Below are 21,453 nucleotides of genomic sequence, written 5' to 3' on the forward strand. Positions count from 1 at the left end.
CCAGCTATTGATGCTAATTTTGTCTTTCTTCCATTTCTGAATAATCACACCAAGCTGCTTTCTGATGGTCTTGTAGCCGATCCCAGCCTGGTGCAGGTCTACTATATTTTCCCTGAGGTCCTTAGACAGCTCTTTGGTCTTGTCCATGGTGGAGAGGTTGGAATCTGATTGGTTGATTCGGTGGACAGGTGTCTTTTATACAGGTAACAAGTTGATATTAGGAGTACTTTTTTAAAGGAATTTTAGAGGAATTATTTAACTGGTCTGTGGGAGCCAGAATCCTTGTGAGGGGATCAAATACTTATTTCCCACAGTTAAATGCAACTACATTTTTATCTTTTATATAATGTCAATGTCTGGATTTTCTTTTAGATATTCTGACTCTCACTGTTTATATACACCTACCATTACAATTATAGACTGTTCATTTATTTGCAAGTGGGCAAACTTACAAAATCTGCAGGGGATCAAATACTTATTTATTTATTCAGATTCTTGGATGCCTGTTAAATATATAATGAAAGGAGCACTTGAATTGGCTAGCTACTGAAAATAATGTGAATCTTTGTTGTTAATCCTTAATCCTTGACTAGAAGGTACAAAATATAAAAAATATTTGTGCAACCCCCCTTTCACAGTTATTCATGATTAAACCATTTCATGGTACATTTAGGACTATAATGATGCAACTATTGGGAGGTGTATGATATGTTTGTTTTGTCCAACAATTGCTGGCTCGGTTCAGAAGAATTTGTGACCTTCTGGTGTCAGCTGACAAATAGTGATATTGATGCATTGAATGCCACCGCTACAGCTATCTGTGCAGTACTTCCCTTAGTTATCACAGTCATTGTGTGACAGAAGGGGATCAGAAGGGCAAGTGCTTTCAACAGCCTACGCCTGCTAGGCTGTGACCACTTCTTCACGCACGCACGCACGCACGCACGCACGCACGCACGCACGCACGCACGCACGCACGCACGCACGCACGCACGCACGCACGCACGCACGCACGCACACACACACACACACACTGCCTGGGTGATATTCCATTGACTGCAAAGACCTTTTAAATGGGGTCACCGTCCTGAGTGTTCTGCAGCTCTTGAGGTGGTACAGTGTCTGCTTCTGGTCTCTGCTTTGCCAGGTCGCTTGTTGTTTAACAATTCCAACAATTTTTCAAGAGGGCTTTGCTGCTCTGTGTGTGTTATGGTTCACACTGGTGGCCTGGACACACAGACACGTTTTAGATTCCTTACCCTGGAGATCTGTAAAACTCCTTCAAAGTTGTAGATTTTCACAAACTGCGGTTACTTGATAACCTTTATCGCCACCTAGTGGCCCTGCGAGCGGAGGACAGAGATATCTTTTTAAAAGAAAATCCAATTGTTTTCAAGCGCAGAATAAATAAATAAATTACTACAGGACAAAACTGGGGAAAGTTGGGAAGAAACAACATTTCACGTGTTAATCTCCCCCCTCTGGCCTCATGTACTCCCTGTATCCAGATCTACATTGAGAGGCATTCAGATTCTTAATTGTTTATTCAAAGAGGTGACAAGCAATATCAAGGTACTCTATCACTGTACATAAACATTTGTCTCATAATGCACTAACCAGAAAACATTACGCACTTCTGCAGTGCTCCATATGCTCCATGTAATTCTTAAGTGTATAGCAACAAATTACACTCATCGATCATGGCTCGTACCCTTCAGGGACATTTTTTGTACTGAGGAAAAAAACTACTTTAAATGCAATCCTTTAAATCACACATATTCAGCCGATTGTTTCACTTTTTATTTTAAAGTAACGCGTCCACGTTATCTTTTTATTCTTCTGATCTCAAGGAACACATCTTTTCAGAAATGTATTATTCATTAGGTAAACTGTTCAGACCACATTGTTATTGAGCACATGTGTATTTAGCTGGTTAGACTTGTTGAATACAATATTCTCCATCATTGTATTATTTTTTCCTGTGATTTTCCAAAAATATTTTTCGATCTCTTTCGATAATCTTCATCTAAACACCAGTTGTTTTGTGCTATGGACTGAGCATGTTTTCCAGGTCTCAGGCTCGAAAATGACATTCCCAGAAGAAATGACTATAACTTCACTTCTAAAAGGGGTAAATTAATAATCTTTTTTTTCAAAGCAATGATAAACCTGTGAGTTGGATGTAGAAGAGTCAGAATCAATATAGATGTTTTTTATTTTAAAGTAAATTCAGATTGAACATAGTAAAAAAATGTAAATGTGTGTCCGTCCAAAAAGAAAGATTACTTATAGTGAAAACCACCCTTGAATGATGGGATGGTAGACTAAAAGCTTTAGGAATCAAAATTATAACACATAATAAGTACCCTGTATCAAGATTGATGCAAAATAAGTGACATTTGACCTTTTTAGAGAGGTTTAGCAAAAGAAAAAACACTTCTGGGGTCATTTGGGTGGATTTGACCTATCTCTGGCCCCCCTCGGTCGATTTTGATGATTGACATCTCTTTTTAACCGCTAGAGCCAATGGAATCGAGGACAAGTTCCACATACACACACACGTTACCAAATAAGGAGTGAGAGTGACGCCTAGCCAGAATACCCAAAACAGGAAGCTGTCATACACTCTGGAAGCTATCATTAGAAGCTAATATGAAAACTCAGTTTTTTACATAAAAATTGAATTATGGACTATCAATAATTTTTTGAAAGTGACACAGACACATTGGCGTTTTTCTCGTTTTAATGCCATTGAACACAACTTTTGATCAGAATAACAGCAAAAGGTGAGCATATATGTGATAAGTGCGTTAGCATTTTATCGCTCAGGGCTCATTTAGACGCTTCTTGTGAGACTTGTTTTGTTTCGGTACAAATATTTCATTCATAGTTTATTACATTTTAAGAAGCCCTGAAACACAGTTTCGTGAAAAAAAAGCCCGTTTAACAGGTAAATTCCCAATTACTTTACATAATTGACAAGTTAACTTTAATCCCATTACTCGATATCGTGAGAGCATAGACACTTTTGTCTGGCTTCCGTGACCTTAAAGGTGACCTTCTTGTTTCTCCTGGGGTCAATCCAGGAGTTATGGATGACTACATTGTTGGGTGTATGGTCAGCTTCTACCACAGACACCACCCTCTTCTTCATCTTGCTTTTCAAAACTTTTTGGAATTTCTGTCGCGTGAAGGCATAGAGGAGCGGGTGAAAGATAGTGGTTCCATAGGCCATCACCAGGAAGCCTAAGCGGAGGCGAACAGTTAAATCACTGGGCCCAGTGCTGAGAAGGATGGTGTTTAGCACGGTTATTGGAGTCCAGCAAAGTAAGAAGGTGGAGATGATGAGAAGAGACATCTTGAAGACCCGTCTCTGCCTCTCCCGTCTCTCCCGATGCCGCTTGACTGCTCGTCTTATTGCAATGATGACGGACACTGATGCTCGCATGCCCAAAGGTGCAGTCCCACCTGCCCGGACTCCTGTGCTGCTCTGTGACGCGTCTGTAGACTCGACTTGAGTCGCAGTGCTCAAAGAGATTGTGTTTTTACTCTTTTGCTTCTTTTTAGGAAGGTTGTGCTGAAAGCGTGTTCCAATGCGAATATTAAGTGCCTGAAGGATCTTGTAGTAAGTCACTAGCATTACTAAAGCTGTAAAAAAGAATATAGGGATCTGTGCTAGTAGGTGATAGTACAAACCAAGCTCTGTGTAATACTCATTAGTATGAGACACTGTGACAACTGCAGTCTGGTTCACAAACTCTGAATCAGAGTTGATGAAGAATCCCACTTCCATAAATGGAACCAGGAAGCTGAAAAAGGAGAGAGCCCAGATGGATCCCAGTAGAACCACAGCTCGGCCCATTGTAAGCACACGGTTGGCCGGCCGCACTAAGATGTCATAGCGGTCTACAGTGATGGCCAGGATGGTTGAAGCAGTCGCTACACTTGCAAACGAGACGCAGGCCTCATGGAAACAGCAGATCATGGCTGTGTCCGCCTCCAAAGGAAGTAACACCACCACGGCTGTCAGCGGGATACAGCATATACACACCTGAAACAAGACGGGAATTTAAGTTATATCCCACATTGCGTTCTTTTTGATATTTTTTGTTTAGCACCAGTTATAATGCACCAGTTATAATGCATGTTTTGACATGCCAATAAAGCTATTTGAATTGAAAGTAATGAGAACGAAGCTAAGTTGATTAGTGTGCTGCTCAAGCTAACTTACAGTATCTCTTGGAGCCTCAGCAGAGCAGAGATCTCCTCCAGCTCTAGTGTGCATGCACCATCCCGACATGCAGTCTGTTGAAGATGCTCCTGCTAATTTGTACTGTTAACTTTTAGCCTTTTTTTTAATCTTACTCCTTATGTTTCTATTTGTAACTTTTATTAATAACTAATTACGGTGTGACATCTCTAATATTTCTTGTAGACAAAGATTTGTTTGTTTTCTTGTACATTGATTTTCTGCTGTTGTGCATCCACTCCACTGTTGCACAGAAACCCTATGGTTGCCTTGTTTACACCAGGGAGAAGCTAATCACGCTAAAGCAGGCGAGCATAGTGGTTAAAACAACAGCTATCCCCACTGAAATCTGGAGGAGGACAGAGCAGGACAGAGCAGGGCTGAACAAAGACGAAGGAGAGTTGCGACCAGATTTATGGATAAAGGATATATAAGCTGTGTCTCCGCTGTCTTAACATGGGCAACCCTGGATAACTGGCTAATGGAATGGACGAGCTAACAGCATTAGCTAGGAGTCAAATGTTATATCTGGAGTGTAGTTGAATGTGCTAAATGAAAACACGGCTGCACCTTATGGTCTGATGGTCTTACTTGCAGCAGGATACATTTCTGCCTGTTCGGGTCACATTTTCATCAACAATATTTGCATCATCAACATTCCCAGCGTTCCATTTGATATGGTGCAACTGTCACAAAACACATTTTCCCCTGGGATTTTGAAAGTATTTTGATTGATCCATCGATCCTCTCTAGCATTCTGCTACCACAAATGTATTGCTGATGGCATTGTTCTCTCAGACAATGCCATCAGCAATAAACTAGTGGCAGCAGACTGCTGTAGCTCCAGAAGTCTTAATATACCAACCACTTGATGTTAAATCCCTTTGGTAATAACATAACTGATAAATGTAAATAGAGGTCAGTACTCACCAACACATCCACCACATGCAGGTTCATGGTGATGATGTTGGAGACGGAGCTGATCAGGTTCTGTTTCATACAGTAGAGGACAAGCACAGTCAGGTTGGAGCTCAAGCCCAAAACTATCTCCAAAACTAGGAAGCCTGTCAAAGAAACCTACCAACAGAAAGAACATGTTAGCATTAAGTGTCACATTCAATTATATTTTGGTCATAATAGTGCATGCTCATTGTAATGTGGAAAATATAATTCATACTTTATTAACCAGGACATCTTTTAAACGGTTTGTTAAAATATCATAAATCCAAGTTCACGACCCTACAATGACCTGGAAATGTACCAGTTTTCTGAAGATATCAATATCTGAGATGTGAGGCTGCAGCATTACCTGGAAGCTGACAGGGTAAATGGCCTTGTCTGAGGTCATGTCAAGGTCATACGGGTCAGCAGTGTCAAGCACAGTCATGTTGCTCATGGTGTCTGCAGAGAACCACACTGGGGATGTGTGCATTATCCTGTTAATAGGAGGCCTGGAGAACAGATGGCAGACAAAGCTGTATTCAACAAATATTCAAAAAATGTGGCATTCCATTTTTTAAAACAGATTTGGTAAACCGTCACAGGACCAGGGAACTAAAAAGCTGGTGCTGCCTTGGCAATGGGCTTCTGATAATATGGTATTCACCTATCATCCTACATTTTTTTTTAAATATCAACACCTAAAGAGTTAAGCTCATTTAAAGCTAATGCACCAGCACTTACAATGGTATGGCTTATTTGAATTGAATACTTCTGCATGTTTCTTGTTGTTCTCAGTGTATCTTAATGGTTTATGCATTTATCCTAAACCATTTTGGATAAAGATGAAAGCTAAATTAAATGTATTAACAATAATAACAATATGTTTAAAAAAGAAATCTACTCTTAGTACTATAATTCATGAAGTCACCAGACATGTATTATGTATCTTGGTAAGGAGTGCTTAGCATATAGCTCATCTTGATATCATTGGGATTCAGGGTTCATTGGTGATTTCTTCAGAAAGCTTAAATACAATTTGGAGGGAAACTGTTTTCTGTGACAACACCGCTATCGCAAACATTAAAAAGATTTCAACCTTCGCTATATTTTGCACAAAAACACCAAACGCCATTTTCTTTTTTGTAGAATGTGAAGTCTGTGACCATATTGATATTAGAATGCTGTCAACGTCAAGTACTATATAATAGGAAATGTGCCATACTAATTTGCAGATCGTTTTGCGGCATATTGCTTTAATTGTCTAAGGCTAATATTTTTGCAACCCTTTGCCATCTTTCAAACATTGGCATTGGGGGTCTGCGTCAAACTAAATGGGAAAGTCCACCCCCTTAACACATGCATTGACCAGTGTACAGATATGAGTACATTTACACGATTTGGCTTTCTCTCTCAAAGATTTTTGTTCTCCTTCTCAATGGACAAAAGTTCCCTTCAGATGGAGTTGGATAACACATTGTACAAGAACAGGTTGAATCTTAACCTCCTGACACCCTTAGCCAAAATGACAGAGATATTCTTTTACTGTCTTAAACCCTCTCAGGATGACAAACAACAATAATCTGACCAGAAAACAAGCCATTTGAGAATTGCAAGAATACTATATTATTGTTTCATGAACCTTGGTTCCCCTAAGGCAGGGGAGTCAAACTCAAGGCCCGGGGGCCAAATCCGGCCCGCGACTTCATTTTATGGCCAACAAGAGCTTGCAAAGAATATAATACGTTTATTATACGGTTAGATGGCACTTTACAGAAGCAGGTTGCCCATAAACGACATGTCCCACAATACATCTCGTTTTGTGACATGCGCACTGAAGAGAGTTGCAATTATTTACCCTGGACTTCTGCTTTCTGATGTGGATAATTTCTAAGTTATTACCTTAACCGATAATAATCCAATTCAGAGGCAATAATGTAATATAACACATTATTTTATATATCTATTATGTATTTATATATGCATATTTATATAGTTACAACCGGCCCTTAATGCTAATGTGGCCCGCGATGAAATTGAGTTTGACACCCCTGCCCTAAGGTTTGGACTGAAAAGAACTGAGTATAGGTTTGATATTGGGCGGAAACTCACCACTTCCTCCCAACAGTGTCCTCTACAGTTTAGCAGCAATCAAAGCGACTAGAAGGAACTTTGTAGGCCATGTCAAACCATCCCACCATATTCTGACGTGAAAAGATGGCTCTTCACTTGATCCAATTGATTTACAAAAATCTCTTTTGAACATATTACGATTTGACGGACAATAAAGATAAAAAATCTTCCATGAGTTTTTGCTTTGGGGATAGTAACACCACTCAGCTAAAGGGAAAAGTCTGTTTGTGAAACACAGAGAGCTATGTTGGCTGGCAACATCAGTGCAGTGCACTCTCATCAATGCTTCCTTTCAGGCATTGCTCTGTCATTGTCCAGGCCTTGGACTGTTGCCTTCAATTGCTTCCCTCTTGAAAATGATGCCAGTGCCAACCCTACTGTCTCCACTTCTCTCCACTTTTCAGGTATTGTAAGTTCCAAGAAGAATAGTGTGTGTGGTTGCTCCTCTGGACTTGACCCAGTTAAACCCTTCACATCGAGTTGCAATGAAGGCCAGATAGCAGTGTGTAGGTCATATCCTTGGAGAACAATTGAAAAGATTGATTCTTTGATTCTTGAACATTCACAGCCTTCATTTCCATATAAATTCATAAACTGAATAAGAGGAATAGGGAATCATGTTATGACTTATTTTCATCATCTCCTTTCCTTATGCCCCTTCTCAGACACATTCCACCTCTGATCCTGCAAAGGAGAAGCAGGTCATATTTCAGTTATATCAACCTGACACGTCACAATCAGAGCCCCCTCCCCCACGGTGTATATATATTGCATCATGTCTCCCACCTTATTTTAATTATTTGATCATCCCCTGACAGACTCCTTGTGTGCTAATTGGACGCCTGTTTCTGTTTTTAATCAGTTTGCCTTTTATCTTTGATGGTTCTCTTGTCATGTGCTGGTCAATAAATGAGCACTGAAAGTGAAAACAGTAAAATGGTTTCCTGCCGGCTTTCTTAGTATTAGTGACTTTCTATTGACAGTACATATTGTAATTCAAATAATAAAAGCAACACGCAACAGATTTTACAGCGGTTGATTCAAATCAACAACGGCTACACACAGGGAGATGAACCAGCTGCAGATAAAGATGACATGTTGAAAGATGTATCCTTTACTTTGCAAAACGTATACGGCCCCCAACCACCCAACCACCTACAGTATAACTATCAACAACCAGGTTCCAGAAACACCCCAGGCTGCATTTCTGTAGAGGTTTAAGCAAGGTATAATATATATTTTTCAGATATTACTCTATAAATTAAATATCACTTTAAAATGAAAAACACTGATGAGGGTTTTTCTTCCAATATTTTCTCACATTTTATAGACTAAACAATTCATCAAATAATAAACCACAATATAATAATTCCTAAGTGCAGCCTTACATTGGCTCTAAGCCTTCATGTCCTGTCCCCGACTGCTTCTTGTTTAATGCCTGCTGCAGTGAAGTCTTCAGTCTTTTTAAATGCACAAAGTGCAAAATTGCCTTAGCTCATCCCTTCTTTTAGCTGTATGTTCTACAACATGAATCTGTCCTGTGGGTGGCATTAAACATTCTGATTCATTTTGTGTTGTATGAGAGGAGAACTGGTCTCTGTGGAAGGCAGTGAACTCGGCTAATCTTTTGAAGACCCATATTCATGCTGTTCGACAGCCACTCATTTTGTCTAATTATTCTATATATATGTCAGCAGGCAGTGTTTGTTGATTTTACAGTTCCTTTATGCAATACATTGCCTTGCAATCAGAACAGCAAAAACAGGTTAATTGCATCATTGTGCCTTGTGTGTTTGCTTACCTTTAGAAAGAGACCATTCCTCAGTGAGCGGTGGGTCCATTGGGGTCCTTACCGTCCCTGCTTTGTAATCTCAATCCCCAAAGGTTGCATAGAGCCCAAAGGTGATAACCCTGAGTGGCTGGGGTTTAATATCGTGCATCATTCAATGATGCTTGTTAGTGAGTCCCTTCAGGATAAAACTGGACAGTAAGAAAGCTGCATCCACAGAGCCAGAAGAGATCAGATACTGCCGCTCCGCCTCCCGCCTCCGCCTCGCCTCCGCCTCGCTCACTCTGCTCCTCTCTCTCTCTCTGTCTCTCTCTGTCTCTGTCTTTCTCTGTCTCTCTGTCTCTCTCTCTCTGTCTCTTTCTCTCTCTCTCTCTCTCTCTCTCTCTCTCTATCTCTGTGTGCGTCTTTCTCTATCTCTGTCTCTCTGTGTGTCTCTTTCTCTCTCTGTCTCTCTGTGCTTCTTCCTGTCTCTCTCTGTGTCTGCCTCCAGTAGCCCCCTTACTCCCTCTCTGAAACTGTCTTATCCTTCTAATTTTTCCCCCTGTACCAGTTTTTTCCGTTAGCCGGTAATTAACGTTTTTTAGCTGGTAACATTTATAAAAAAACGGTAAATTCAAAATGTCCGGTAATAATTAGGGATGCTCCGATCAATCGGCCGCCGATCATTATCGGCCGATATTCACTCTTAATAGTTTGATCGGTGCTCTCTATAAAGGCCGATCAGGAGAGCTGGATCTGATCGATATGGACATAAATGCGAGTGAAGTGTAACCGGACGAGAGAGATCAGATCAGCTGCTGATCACCTGAAGCTCTCTGTTGAGAGAGAGAGAGAGAGAGAGAGAGAGAGAGAGAGAGAGAGAGGAGAGAGAGAGAGAGAGAGGAGAGAGAGAGAGAGAGAGAGAGAGAGAGAGAGAGAGAGAGAGAGAGAGAGAGAGAGAGAGAGGAGAGAGAGAGAGAGAGAGGAGAGAGAGAGAGAGAGAGAGGAGAGAGAGAGAGAGAGAGAGGAGAGAGAGAGAGAGAGAGAGAGAGAGAGGAGAGAGAGAGAGAGAGAGAGAGAGAGAGAGAGAGAGAGAGAGAGAGAGAGAGAGAGAGAGAGAGAGAGGAGAGAGAGAGAGAGAGAGAGAGATTCTCCGTGTTATTATTCAAAGTTGATGTAAACTCTTGTATAATGTACTTTATCTGCTATAAGTAGTTTGTTTGAATGTAATAATTATGTTGTTTGTGGAATAATTTGTTGAAAAATGAATCTGAACTTTTAGATCTGTTACGATTTATAAACTGAAGCAATATAAAAATGAGCCCCATTAACCGAGTTTTAAACATCATAGTCCGGTAATTACCTGCTAACGGAAACTCTCCTGCACAATTATTATTATTATTATTATTATTGAAACATGACCGGTAAGTTTCGAATTTGTCCGGTAAAATAAATTATTTCCGGACATTTGACCCGGCAAGAAAAAAATCCTAGCAGAAACCCTGCCCTGTACACCTCTGTGCTTGACTAATTGGACTCACAAAGCTAGTGGAAGTGTTCTTCCTCTCATTTGTTATCTTTCTTTACCTTTGTGCTGATTGTAGTAAGCAGAAAACCTCTCTAATGCAGGGACAACACAGATCTCTTTTGGTTTCAAATCTTTGTTTTTTTTCTCCTTTTACTCCTTCTCAAGTTTGTTTTCCCTCATGAGCCCAGGTAGGAAACTGTGACCATGACAATACTAATGGCAGCATCCTTCCTCTTAGGACTTTGGCCACTCCTCTGCCTTTTGTGTTTGCGTTTGCATAGCAGCTGCTGGATGGTACCTACCTAATAGTTCCAATCTGGCTACCATTAGTGCAGTGGATGTGTTGCCTTTATTGCCTGGCGAGTATATCTGGAAGGTAGCTAGTGAGTAGCCAAAGCTACTAGGCATTGGCATGGCAACAGCCATGTGACCGCACACTGATGGATCAAATGCAAATCATGGCTGTCTCCTGTATTCTGGGTTACACTTGTCCACTGATAACACAATAACTACTGATGTTGCACATCTCCCATGATTTGGTCATTGTACCTCAGTGCTTCATCTCTCCCTCTACATCTGTTTATTCAGAGAGTGTAAGCAGAGATGATGGTGTCCAGTCTTATTTATTTACTGTCATGCACAACACATCAGGAGGCATTTCCCCCAAGACACCAGTCTTTGGTGAGAGAAAGATACATGGCAGACAGCAGGATTATGGAGAGGGAAAAAAAACATTTTTCTTCTCAGTTTATTACAGTAACCATATTGAAGTCTACACACATCAGATGCTCTTTTATTACTTTATTACTTCATATTCTGCGTTTTGATGAAGACGACGTCTTGTCACCCAGGGCGCATCACAGCCTATTTCGGACTTGAAAAAGTTGAACTGCTTTTTACTCACAGCTGTAAGGCCCTGGTTCTGAACAATAGGCACTTGAGCATAGACAACAGTGGAGTAGAACACGTAGAAAGAACATGTGTACCCTTGTGAAGCACAAATAATAGCTTTCCTCATAACAACATTATTGAGTGTTCTTGCGGTACGCTCTAGCAGCACTACACATGGATCCTTTTTCACCTATCAGTGTGCAACCTAAATGATGATGTTTAAAGGAATACACACATATATATTTATAAATGAACGTCTGCGGCAGTTATGTGAGAGAACACACAGATGACCAGTCCACCCCTGTACAGTATACCCAAACTGCTTGCAGTTTGAAATTTAAATTATGTTTAGATTGAATAATTTTTTTAATTTCTGCATAGTAAACATGAACACTGTATATATAAGTATTTGTTTACTTAGTGTGCCATCATCGCAATATTCAACAATGTTATCACATATGGTATGTCTTCCTATCAGGAAAGACACCCTATTTGCCAACTGCTAGCCCAAAGCTTCTAGTCTGAAACTGTGCTGTTTCACACAAAGTTACATATAAATGATCTGTGTGATGTGCGTGTGATTCCAGAATGCTGGATATACCCAACAACATTAGAAACTCTGGAAGATTTGTTTAAAAACATTGGTTAATTCAATACAGAAACATGAACAAACGCCAGGTTTTTATATTTTCTGTAGTTTCATGATGGCCAGTGTATATGTGGGTGGTTGCTTTTTGCCCACCTGCCCAGGAACAACTATTGCAAACTAGAAAATGCATTTCCTGCGGAAAATGCGTGCGAATGCTGTAAACTCTGTACATTTGTTGCTGAATTGAGTTGAAAATGCAGAAAAGCTGAATATTTTATTAGTTGAATGGTCTCTGTAGCTGCTTTTAGCTACAAAAACCAAGTCAGTGTGTTGCTGAACTTAGCGGAGAAATTCAGAAAAGTGAAATGATTTGAATCAAATTGTTACAGCTCAAATGCATTGCAATGACTTTGTTGAAAACTTGAAAGTGAAATGTTAAACTGGAAGAGTAGGAAAAATAGAGAAGAAGCTTAATATTCAAAAGAAAAGGTTTAAAAAAGGTATAAACATATAGCTGAATAACCTTTATAATTTTCTAATCATAAATCTATCTATCATAAATCTATCGATTAGATTTATGATTAGAAAATTATAAAAGTAGGGTAGACATGTGGAGATTATCCGACTGAACAAAACGTGATCCGTCTCTTAAATGTGTGTCAACCACAGACCTTATTTCCAGCTATTTTCCAAAATCCTATGAAGAAATTGCATTGCTTTTTGTCAAGGGAACCGGAAGGAGCTTACTTCCGGATTTAGGACGCATCACTGTACCACTCACACTAATGTTAAAATCTGAAGAAGGCCTCTTTACCAAGCTCCAAACTAAGTTAACCTGTTAAGCCCCCCATGGTATTTTTTTCACGAAACTGTGTCTCAGGGCTTCTTAACATTTAACAACATATTAATGTGTCATACCCACTTAACGGGAAGAAACTCAGCAAACTGACGATATGAACCATTTTTAGCTAAACGAAACACAAGGGTAATAGCAAGCCTCTGAATTAGCCCTGAGCGAAAAAATGCTAACGCACTTAGCACAGAACTCACGTTATAAATACTTTATTACTTATCAGATCTGCACAAACAATATATCAGATTAAAGCTGAGATTCCGCAGATTCTAGAGGTATAAGTATCATCACTGTGCGACCAAAACACGCGGCAGCTCAGGCAAACCCAGACAACACACAATGTAGCTTTACGTAGCCAAAACTGCAAATATGTCTTACCGTTGCTGTTTTTCTGATCAAAACTTGTGTTCAATGGCATTAAAACGAGAAAAAAGCTGCTGAAGGTTTATCCAATGTGTCTGTGTGACTTTTAAATGATTACTGATAATCCATCAGATTTCATATTAGGTGCTGTTATGGCTAAAAACCCAGCTTCCGGTTTTGGGTAAACTGCGTGCGCATCACTTTCACTCGTCAATGGAAATCTTTAGATGGATTTAGGAACTTCCCCTCAATTCTATTGGCTCTAACGGTTTAAAAGAGGTGTCATTCATCAAAATCGACCGAGGGGGCCAGAAATATGGCAAATCCACCCAAATGACCCCCAGAAGTGTTTTTTCTTTTGCTAAACCTCTCTAAAAAGGTCAAATGTCACTTCTTTTGCATCAATCTTGATACAGGGTACTTATTATGTGTTTATAGTTTGGATTCCTAAAGGTTTTAGTCTACCATCCCATCATTCAAGGGTGGTTTTCACTATAAGTAATGTTTCTTTTTGGACGGACAATTTACATTTTTTTTTACTATGTTCAATCTGAATTTACTTTAAAAAAAAAAAAAATCTATATTGATTCTGACTCTTCTACATCCAACTCACAGGTTTATCATTGCTTTGAGAAAAAAGATGATTAATTTACCCCTTTTAGAAGTGAAGATATAGTCATGTGTTCTGGGAATGTCATTTTCGAGCCTGAGACCTGAAAAACAGGCTTGGGGCAGGTTAAATATTTTTATAGCTGAATGTCTTGGGATCATTTTAAAGTTAGAATGAAGTCTCTAGCTGAAAGTATGTGGAAGGAGTAGCATGTGGCGCAAGGTAGGTAAAAGAGGATTTGAAGGTTCCTCCCATTGAGTTTGATATTTGAATGGTTTCTGTAGCTGGAAGTATGCTGAAGTTATTGAGAGCCAAACATTTTGTTGAAATAATGAGAAAAAGAAGTGGAAGAATAAAGAAAAGAAGAACTATAGTGGAATGCTGTAAACAGCATTCGCACTAACTATTTTCTAGCTCTGGTTCAATTACTGTTAATTGTGCGCTCTTTGCTAAAATAAACAATACAAATACAATTAATTATAAACTTTATTTTGCTCTCTGCTCTGTTTCTTTAACATGTTACTTTTTAGAAGTTGTTTCAGTCACCAACATTTTTTTCTTCCTGCAAATTAACGTTTGTTCTGACCGAGCCATCAGCTCTGTGTTGCTTTACAGCTTTTTTTTTATCAGCTAAATACGTTGACTAAATACGTGTTCTTTCAGACGTTACAACCCCTAAAACATGTTTTACCAGAAAGGATTGTAGTCATTATATACAGGGGGGCAAAAAAGCATTTAGTCAGCCACTAATTGTGCAAGTTCTCCCACTTAAAAAGATGAGAGAGGCCTGTAATTTTCATCCTAGGTATACCTCAAATATGAGAGACAAAATGAGAAAAAAAAATCCAGAAAATCACATTGTCTGATTTTTAAAGAATTTATTTGCAAATTATGGTGGAAAATAAGTATTTGGTCACCTACAAACAAACCAGATTTCTGGCTCTCACAGAACTGTAACTTCTTCTTTAAGAGCCTCCTCTGTCCTCCACTTGTTAACTGTATTAATGGCACCTGTTTGAACTCGTTATCAGTATAAAAGACACCTGTCCACAACATCAAACAGTCACACTCCAAACTCCACTATGGCCAAGACCAAAGAGCTGTCAAAGGACACCAGAAACAAAATTGTAGACCTGCACCAGGCTGGGAAGACTGAATCTGCAATAGGTAAGCAGCTTGGTGTGAAGAAATCAACTGTGGGAGCAATTATTAGAAAATGGAAGACATACAAGACCACTGATAATCTCCCTCGATCTGGGGCTCCACGCAAGATCTCACCCCGTGGGGTCAAAATGATCACAAGAACGGTGAGCAAATATCCCAGAACCACACGGGGGGACCTAGTCAATGACCTGCAGAGAGCTTGGACCAAAGTAACAAAGGCTACCATCAGTAACACACTACGCCGCCAGGCACTCAAATCCTGCAGTGCCAGACGTGTCCCCCTGCTTAAGCCAGTACATGTCCAGGCCCGTCTGAAGTTTGCTAGAGAGCATTTAGATGATCCAGAAGAGGATTGGGAGAATGTCATATGGTCAGATGAAACCAAAATATAACTTTTTGGTAAAAATTCAACTAGACGTGTTTGGAGGAGAAAGAATTCTGAGTTGCATCCAAAGAACACATGCATTCATCATTGCTTTGCCAAAAAAGGGCTTCAGAGACAAGGATATTGCTGCTAGTAACATTGCGCCTAAATCAACCATTTATCAGATCATCAAAGACGAAATGAGAGAGGTTCAGTTGTTGAGAAGGGCAGCAAAGAAGCCACTTCTGTAAAAAGGTAAAGGGATTGGACGGCTGAGGACTGGGGTTATTTTCTCTTGTTGAATCCCCTTTCTGATTATTTGAAGAAAACGTGAGCGCTTCCATCAGTCCTGTGTCATGCCAACAGTAAAACATCCTGAGGCCATTCATGTGCGGGGTGGCTTCTCAGCCAAGGGAGTGGGCTCACTCTCAATTGTGCCTAAGAACCCAGCCCTGAATGGTACCAAAACATCCTCTGAGTGCAACAACCAAGAACAGTTTGGTGACGAACAATGTGTGTCTGTTGCAGCAGCTCCCTGTGTCTTGATTTTCTGTCTTTTTACTACTTTTATTCCCTTAGTTGTACTTTTTCTTTGGATATTTATTTTTGTTTTGCAGCTAACTATGGCCACGTTTTGTTTCGAACGTTTTCTGGTCATTCTTCTGGCATTGTTTACTCGCGCTGTGTAGACCCGTGCTGCTGCCCGGAGCAAGGCATGACATCCCAGAGGAGCTTCGGAGGCTAAAGCGGGGCTGCAGGGCCGGAACCAAGCGGAAGACAAAGAAGAAGAGGAGATACAAACCTTCCATTCTGGCTATTATAATGGGGAATGTGAGGGCTTTTGGGAATAAGATGAACGAGCTTGGCGTGCTGACGAAGACAATAGAGTGCCGTAGTGGCAATAAAGTGCCACAGTGACGCGTCCTAAAACCCGGAAGTAAGTTAGCATTCTTACCACTTCCTTCGACAAAAAGCAATGCAATTTCTCCATAGGATTTTGGAAAATAGCTGGAAATAGGGTCTGTGGTTGACACAAATTGAAGAAACAGATCACGTTTTGTTCTACGACATTAAATCCATCAGCAGTGACCCCACTGGTGATTTTTGAAGAGTTTACGTGTCTGAAAAACGATGGTTGTTACCAAGTGGCTGAATACAGAAATTGTCAAGGCCGTGGTACGTCATTACGCCGAACACGTAAACACTCCTCTAAGTTTGTTTGCCCTGTTCTGCTTGAAAGCAAGTACCTGCCTCCTGCAAACTGTTCAAACAAACGCTTCAACTTGTACCATTTACAGGGCTCGACATTAACGACTGCCATAAAGAATTGTCTTTACCATATCAATTGTCTTAGTTTCCCATCAAAAGAAAATCTAAGTGCCCGTTGAGCAAATATTAGATCTTGACGTAGTAAAGCATGAGATATTAAGTCATTATTAAAATACGGTCTCCATTTATATTTTCTGTGTTGAACTTACCTCTGTAGTTTCTCTAAGGAGTGGTCTAAAACCCACACATTCTGACAAACTCCAAACATTGATTATGCAAAAGTGGGCTGCCATCCGTCAGGATGTGGCCCAGAAGTTAATTGACAGCATGCCAGGGCGAGTTGCAGTGGTCTTGAAAAAGAAGGGTCAACACTGCAAATATTGACTCTTTGCATAAACTTAATTTAATTGTCAATGCATATTTGACACTTGTGAAATGCTTGTAATTATACTTCAGTATACCAAAGTAACATTGGACAAAAATATCTGAAAACACTGGAGCAGCAAACTTTGTGAAAACTATAGGTTACTTACGTAACCCCAGTTCTCATTCATAACACTCCGTTCGATGTCTCACTATGGGATGCGCCTCAACGCGTTTGCAAAGAGAAGCATCAATCTCATTACGCCAATCCTGATTGGCTGGTGATCTTGACATCTACGTCAGGGAATCCACCCACCCTATAAGTAGCTTGCGCTACGACGCAGCGTCATTCAAAATAAGCACCTCTTCTCGCTTCGCCTTAGCAAGAAGGGCCGTCTGGTGAGACATCTCACTTCATGTTACTCTGAGAACTGGGGTTAAGTAAGTAAGCTCCGATTCCGTGGCTACCGCCGTTGTTGAGCCCCAGCCTGACACAGCGCGGGGCTCAATCTCCGCGGCGGTCGCCACCATGTCCCGATTGCCGGCCGGCAAATCAACGGATATGAAGGGGTCCTGTCCCGACAGGCTAGCTTGGCACGCTAGCCGTCGGCGGAGGCTCTTGACGGTGCACGAACCGGGGTTATCGATAGCTTCCTGGGCGTGTTTCAGCCCAAGGCAGGACGAGCAGACCTGGTGTGAGTCCGTGCCCGAGATCTTAAACCCGCAGCCGCAGAGCCGAGCCTCCCACTCCCCTGGTGTGAGGGAGAGAAGGGTCCATCCTCGTTTGCCGGGGTGTCGGCGCGGAGGGACACGCTAGTAACAGGTATGTTACGGTTTGAAGAAAAAATCAAAACCCTACCGTTATTCCGAAAGAAAAAACGGAGGGCAGATTTCAATATTAACTGGTGTGTTAATATTTAATTCAATCTTCCGCAAAGCAAAAAGTAACCGGCAAGCGCCCGTCTACCGAATGTTAGCTTGGGTTCAGTCTGTGGACAGTTAAGCTGGCCCGGCTACTGATATTTTGAGATGTGCTCCGAAGCGAGAAGAGGTGTTTGAATGACGCTGCGTCGTAGCGCAAGCTACTTATAGGGTGGGTGGATTCCCTGACGTAGACGTCAAGATCACCAGCCAATCAGGATTGGCGTAATGAGATTGATGCTTCTGTTTGCATACACGTTGAGGCACATCCCATAGTGAGACATTGAACGGCGTGTTATGAATGAGAACTAATATGTGTGTCATTCTCAACTTTTGGCCAAGGCTACATTATATTGTTTAGATTTGTAGACTTCTCTTTTAATTCTGATGTTACTCCCTCTTCGACAGTGAGGATATGCCAAAGTGAAATGTAGAATGTGCATAATTGATTTACTCTACACAGGTGTTCTGTCTGTGTTTCCTCTTCATAAATGGCTCTGATAAGAACATAACAATAGCACTGACCACTGTGTGGACTCCACAATCCCCTTCAGTATGAGCCAGTTTTATAGTGATGTTCTTGGTGTGGACGGTCTCTCTACGCTCTGCCATGTGACTGATTTAGCACAGAAATAAGCGCACATATTTTCACATCCTCTGGGAAGCAACCCGTGTGTTTTTGTGTGAGTGTGTGTCTTCAAGCATGGCACATCAGACTGAGAACATAAGCTTCCTCTTCCCCCCCTCCTCTCTCACAGAGAAACTCAGAGCTCAACTGGTTGCTTCGTATCTCTGGCAAGCTTTCTAGTTTGGTCAAAGGTGGCTCCTGTTCAATGCCCTGGTTTCCCTTATCTCTCTCTGTCTCTCTCTGTCTTTGTCTCTAGAAAAAGAGCAAAACATCTCAAGCTATAGGTACATAATTCCATGATTGAATATCAGTCCTGGGAGGGAGCCAGCCCCTGCACTCCCCTCCTCTCATTATGGGCTGTAGATTGCTGTAGATGTCATTCCATTTTAGGCGTTGCACTTGTTTGATCATATCAGAAGCAGCTGAGTGTGTACCCTGCTGTTAAAATCAAGTATATGATTAGAATCCTGACATGCCCTTACTCCTTGGAGCAGGATTGTTTTTTGGGAGATGATCATTTTGATGCAACAAACCAAAGAAATAGCGAATCAGGTTACAGATTAAAAAACTAAATTGGAATGCATGTACCTAAATGATTAGTGTCACGTACACATAGATAATTATATACATTTAGGATTAACAAATGTCATGCATACATCCCAACATGAGGGAAGAAAAAAACCCAATGGCTTATTGGAGTGACCACATAATGGTCACGCACACACGGTCACTTGCTACATGGGCGAGGTCTGTGCTAAAGCACGACTACTGTGCACAGCTGTAGGGTCGGGTAGCTTCTGTACAGTGTGGCCAGGAGGAGGAGTGACCAATCTGTTTAGTGAGTGCAGCGGAGACTATTAAGAACGCTATCGAACGTGGCCGCAGCCGTCTGTTGGAACTGCAAGTGGGGACACCCTGGACGATCAGCTATCGCCCCTCTTCCCATCCCCTTAGGAGAAACTGTGCACCCCGCTGAGGCCAGGATATTATTCAACACCGCTGCTGTCTCAGTTAAGCTTTGTGCAGGCTGCTGAGCAAACATGATGGAACAATTGCAAACGGACAACATTTTGTTTTCGCTTTTTAGAAAATTGCGCTTCTTCGCTGTTTTTTAAAAACAACTTCCTTTTCAACTGAGATGCTTTCTGTTTCAAATGAAATCCCTCTCACACAACATACTGAAATCGCATTTCATGTGTATATGATACCGTTTCATTTGTGTATAAGAGATTGTTTCGTATGTGTGTGAGCAGTGCTTGAATTGGAATAAAAAAGGTGCCAGTACTCTAAATCAGCAACAAGTATTTGGCACAAAGTCATAGTATATCCTATAATGCTGGTGGGTTTGTCTCTTTACTGTATATTTTAGAAAGGCTCACTGTACTTAAACAAAATGACTCAGGGTGGAAATTTTTTTTTAAAATATTGAAGTCAGATGCATCAATCTGTTGCATTTTGAGAGCAAAATGAAGAGATATATGGATACCTCTCAACATCCATAAGGAAACAACTGTAAACAGATTTACTTTTTCTTTATGGATATAAAAGAAAGTAAAGCTTGACTCCTACTGGCTGGTTAAATGACTCCTCGTCCCTGAGGCCACTACCAGTTTTTTGTGCCATTTTGCTGGATTTATTTGTCAGTAGCGTTGCTGCACAAAGTGATAGCCCTCTAGTTTAAATCTACTACCCAAAAAGAAACATATGGAGATGGGTTACTATTTAAAAAAATTGCAAATCTATTTGGGAACAGTGGGGCCGGGCCTCAAATCCTATAGGGGGGTCCGGGGGCATGCTCCCCCGGTAAGATTTGTTTTTAAATGTTGGACTTAAATGCATCAATCTGGTGCATTTTGAGGGGGAAATAAAGAGACTACACCCATATGAAACAAAAATGTATACATTCAAATAATCATAAAATCATAAGTACATGGCCATAACCAATAACATACAATATCCAATATGAAAAAACATTGAAACTTGTTTATTTATTTGTTTTTGGTTCATTTATAGTTGTGAGTGTGTCTGGGCTCCTGAATCTCCCTCCTCTCCCCCTGCTCCTCTTTGAGGCAACAGCAAAGACTAGTTTTAGCTCTCAACAAGTTTATCTTACCTTTTTTCACCTAGTTAACATTTTGTTTGTATTATTCATGCATATTTTACTAATCACTACCCCCTCAAATGGAAATATGTGTTTACATAAATGGTGACCGAACCGTTTGAGACCCACTTAGATAACTTAAACTAAGTTAACTATCTAAAGACTCAGAGAGTAATTTACCTCACCAGAGCTGTAGCTCCTTATATCCGTTAGCGCAGCTAGCTAGCACCAGATGCTAACAACAATACACGTAACCGGTGCGCGCGCTTTCTCGCTCGCTCGCGCCAGACATACACCAACACACACCCTCCCGAGCTTGAATGACACACAGAGACCAATCGAGGGCATTAGTATGATCTGTATGAAAGTGGCAATGTCGGCAGGCCACGTCATGTAGACAGCCAGTCACCCTCTGTGAGGCAGAGTCAGACCCACATTTCCGCTGCGTTGCGTTTACAATATATACGTATATTGCCGGCGGCTGAGTACCGGCATTTTACTGAGTACCGGCACCTTGCCGGTACTCAGTAAGAAGTGCCGGTACCACATGGGTAAAAATCAGAAGTGCCGGTACTGCGTACCGGTGAGTACCGGTGTTACAGTATAAGTTGAGTCATGACAACTGGCGACATTCTATTATTTTCGTCATAGGAATCCGGGGCGTGTACATTGAGGACCCATTGTTGACTTACCAGGAAAGAAACATCGTTTGTCGTTTAC

At 40.9% G+C, this 21,453-nt stretch overlaps 2 protein-coding genes across 5 annotated transcripts in view; one reads left to right on the plus strand and one right to left on the minus strand.

The window, feature by feature from the left end:
* Positions 1 to 21,453, plus strand: part of cog5 (component of oligomeric golgi complex 5) — a 94,599-nt gene that overhangs the window by 45,563 nt on the left and 27,583 nt on the right. The window lies entirely within an intron of this gene.
* On the minus strand, positions 1,048 to 9,323 carry LOC307023337 (G-protein coupled receptor 22-like). 4 transcript variants are annotated; one of them, XM_079656544.1, is made up of 4 exons: positions 9,123 to 9,323; positions 5,559 to 5,700; positions 5,180 to 5,239; positions 1,048 to 4,051 (listed from the first exon to the last, which is right to left on the minus strand). In XM_079656544.1, exons 2-4 carry the CDS (start codon positions 5,679 to 5,681, stop codon positions 2,999 to 3,001), a joined length of 1,236 nt encoding a protein of 411 aa, XP_079512670.1. In that variant the 5' UTR covers positions 5,682 to 5,700; positions 9,123 to 9,323; the 3' UTR covers positions 1,048 to 2,998. The 4 variants fall into 4 exon arrangements, with proteins under 4 accessions (XP_079512670.1, XP_079512667.1, XP_079512669.1 ...); XM_079656541.1 differs by having other exon boundaries at positions 1,050 to 4,051; positions 5,180 to 5,326; XM_079656543.1 differs by lacking the exon at positions 9,123 to 9,323 and adding an exon at positions 7,301 to 7,731 and having other exon boundaries at positions 1,050 to 4,051; positions 5,180 to 5,326.

The sequence above is a fragment of the Notothenia rossii genome (assembly GCF_949606895.1).
Source record: "Notothenia rossii genome assembly, chromosome: 10".
NCBI lineage: Eukaryota > Metazoa > Chordata > Actinopteri > Perciformes > Nototheniidae > Notothenia > Notothenia rossii.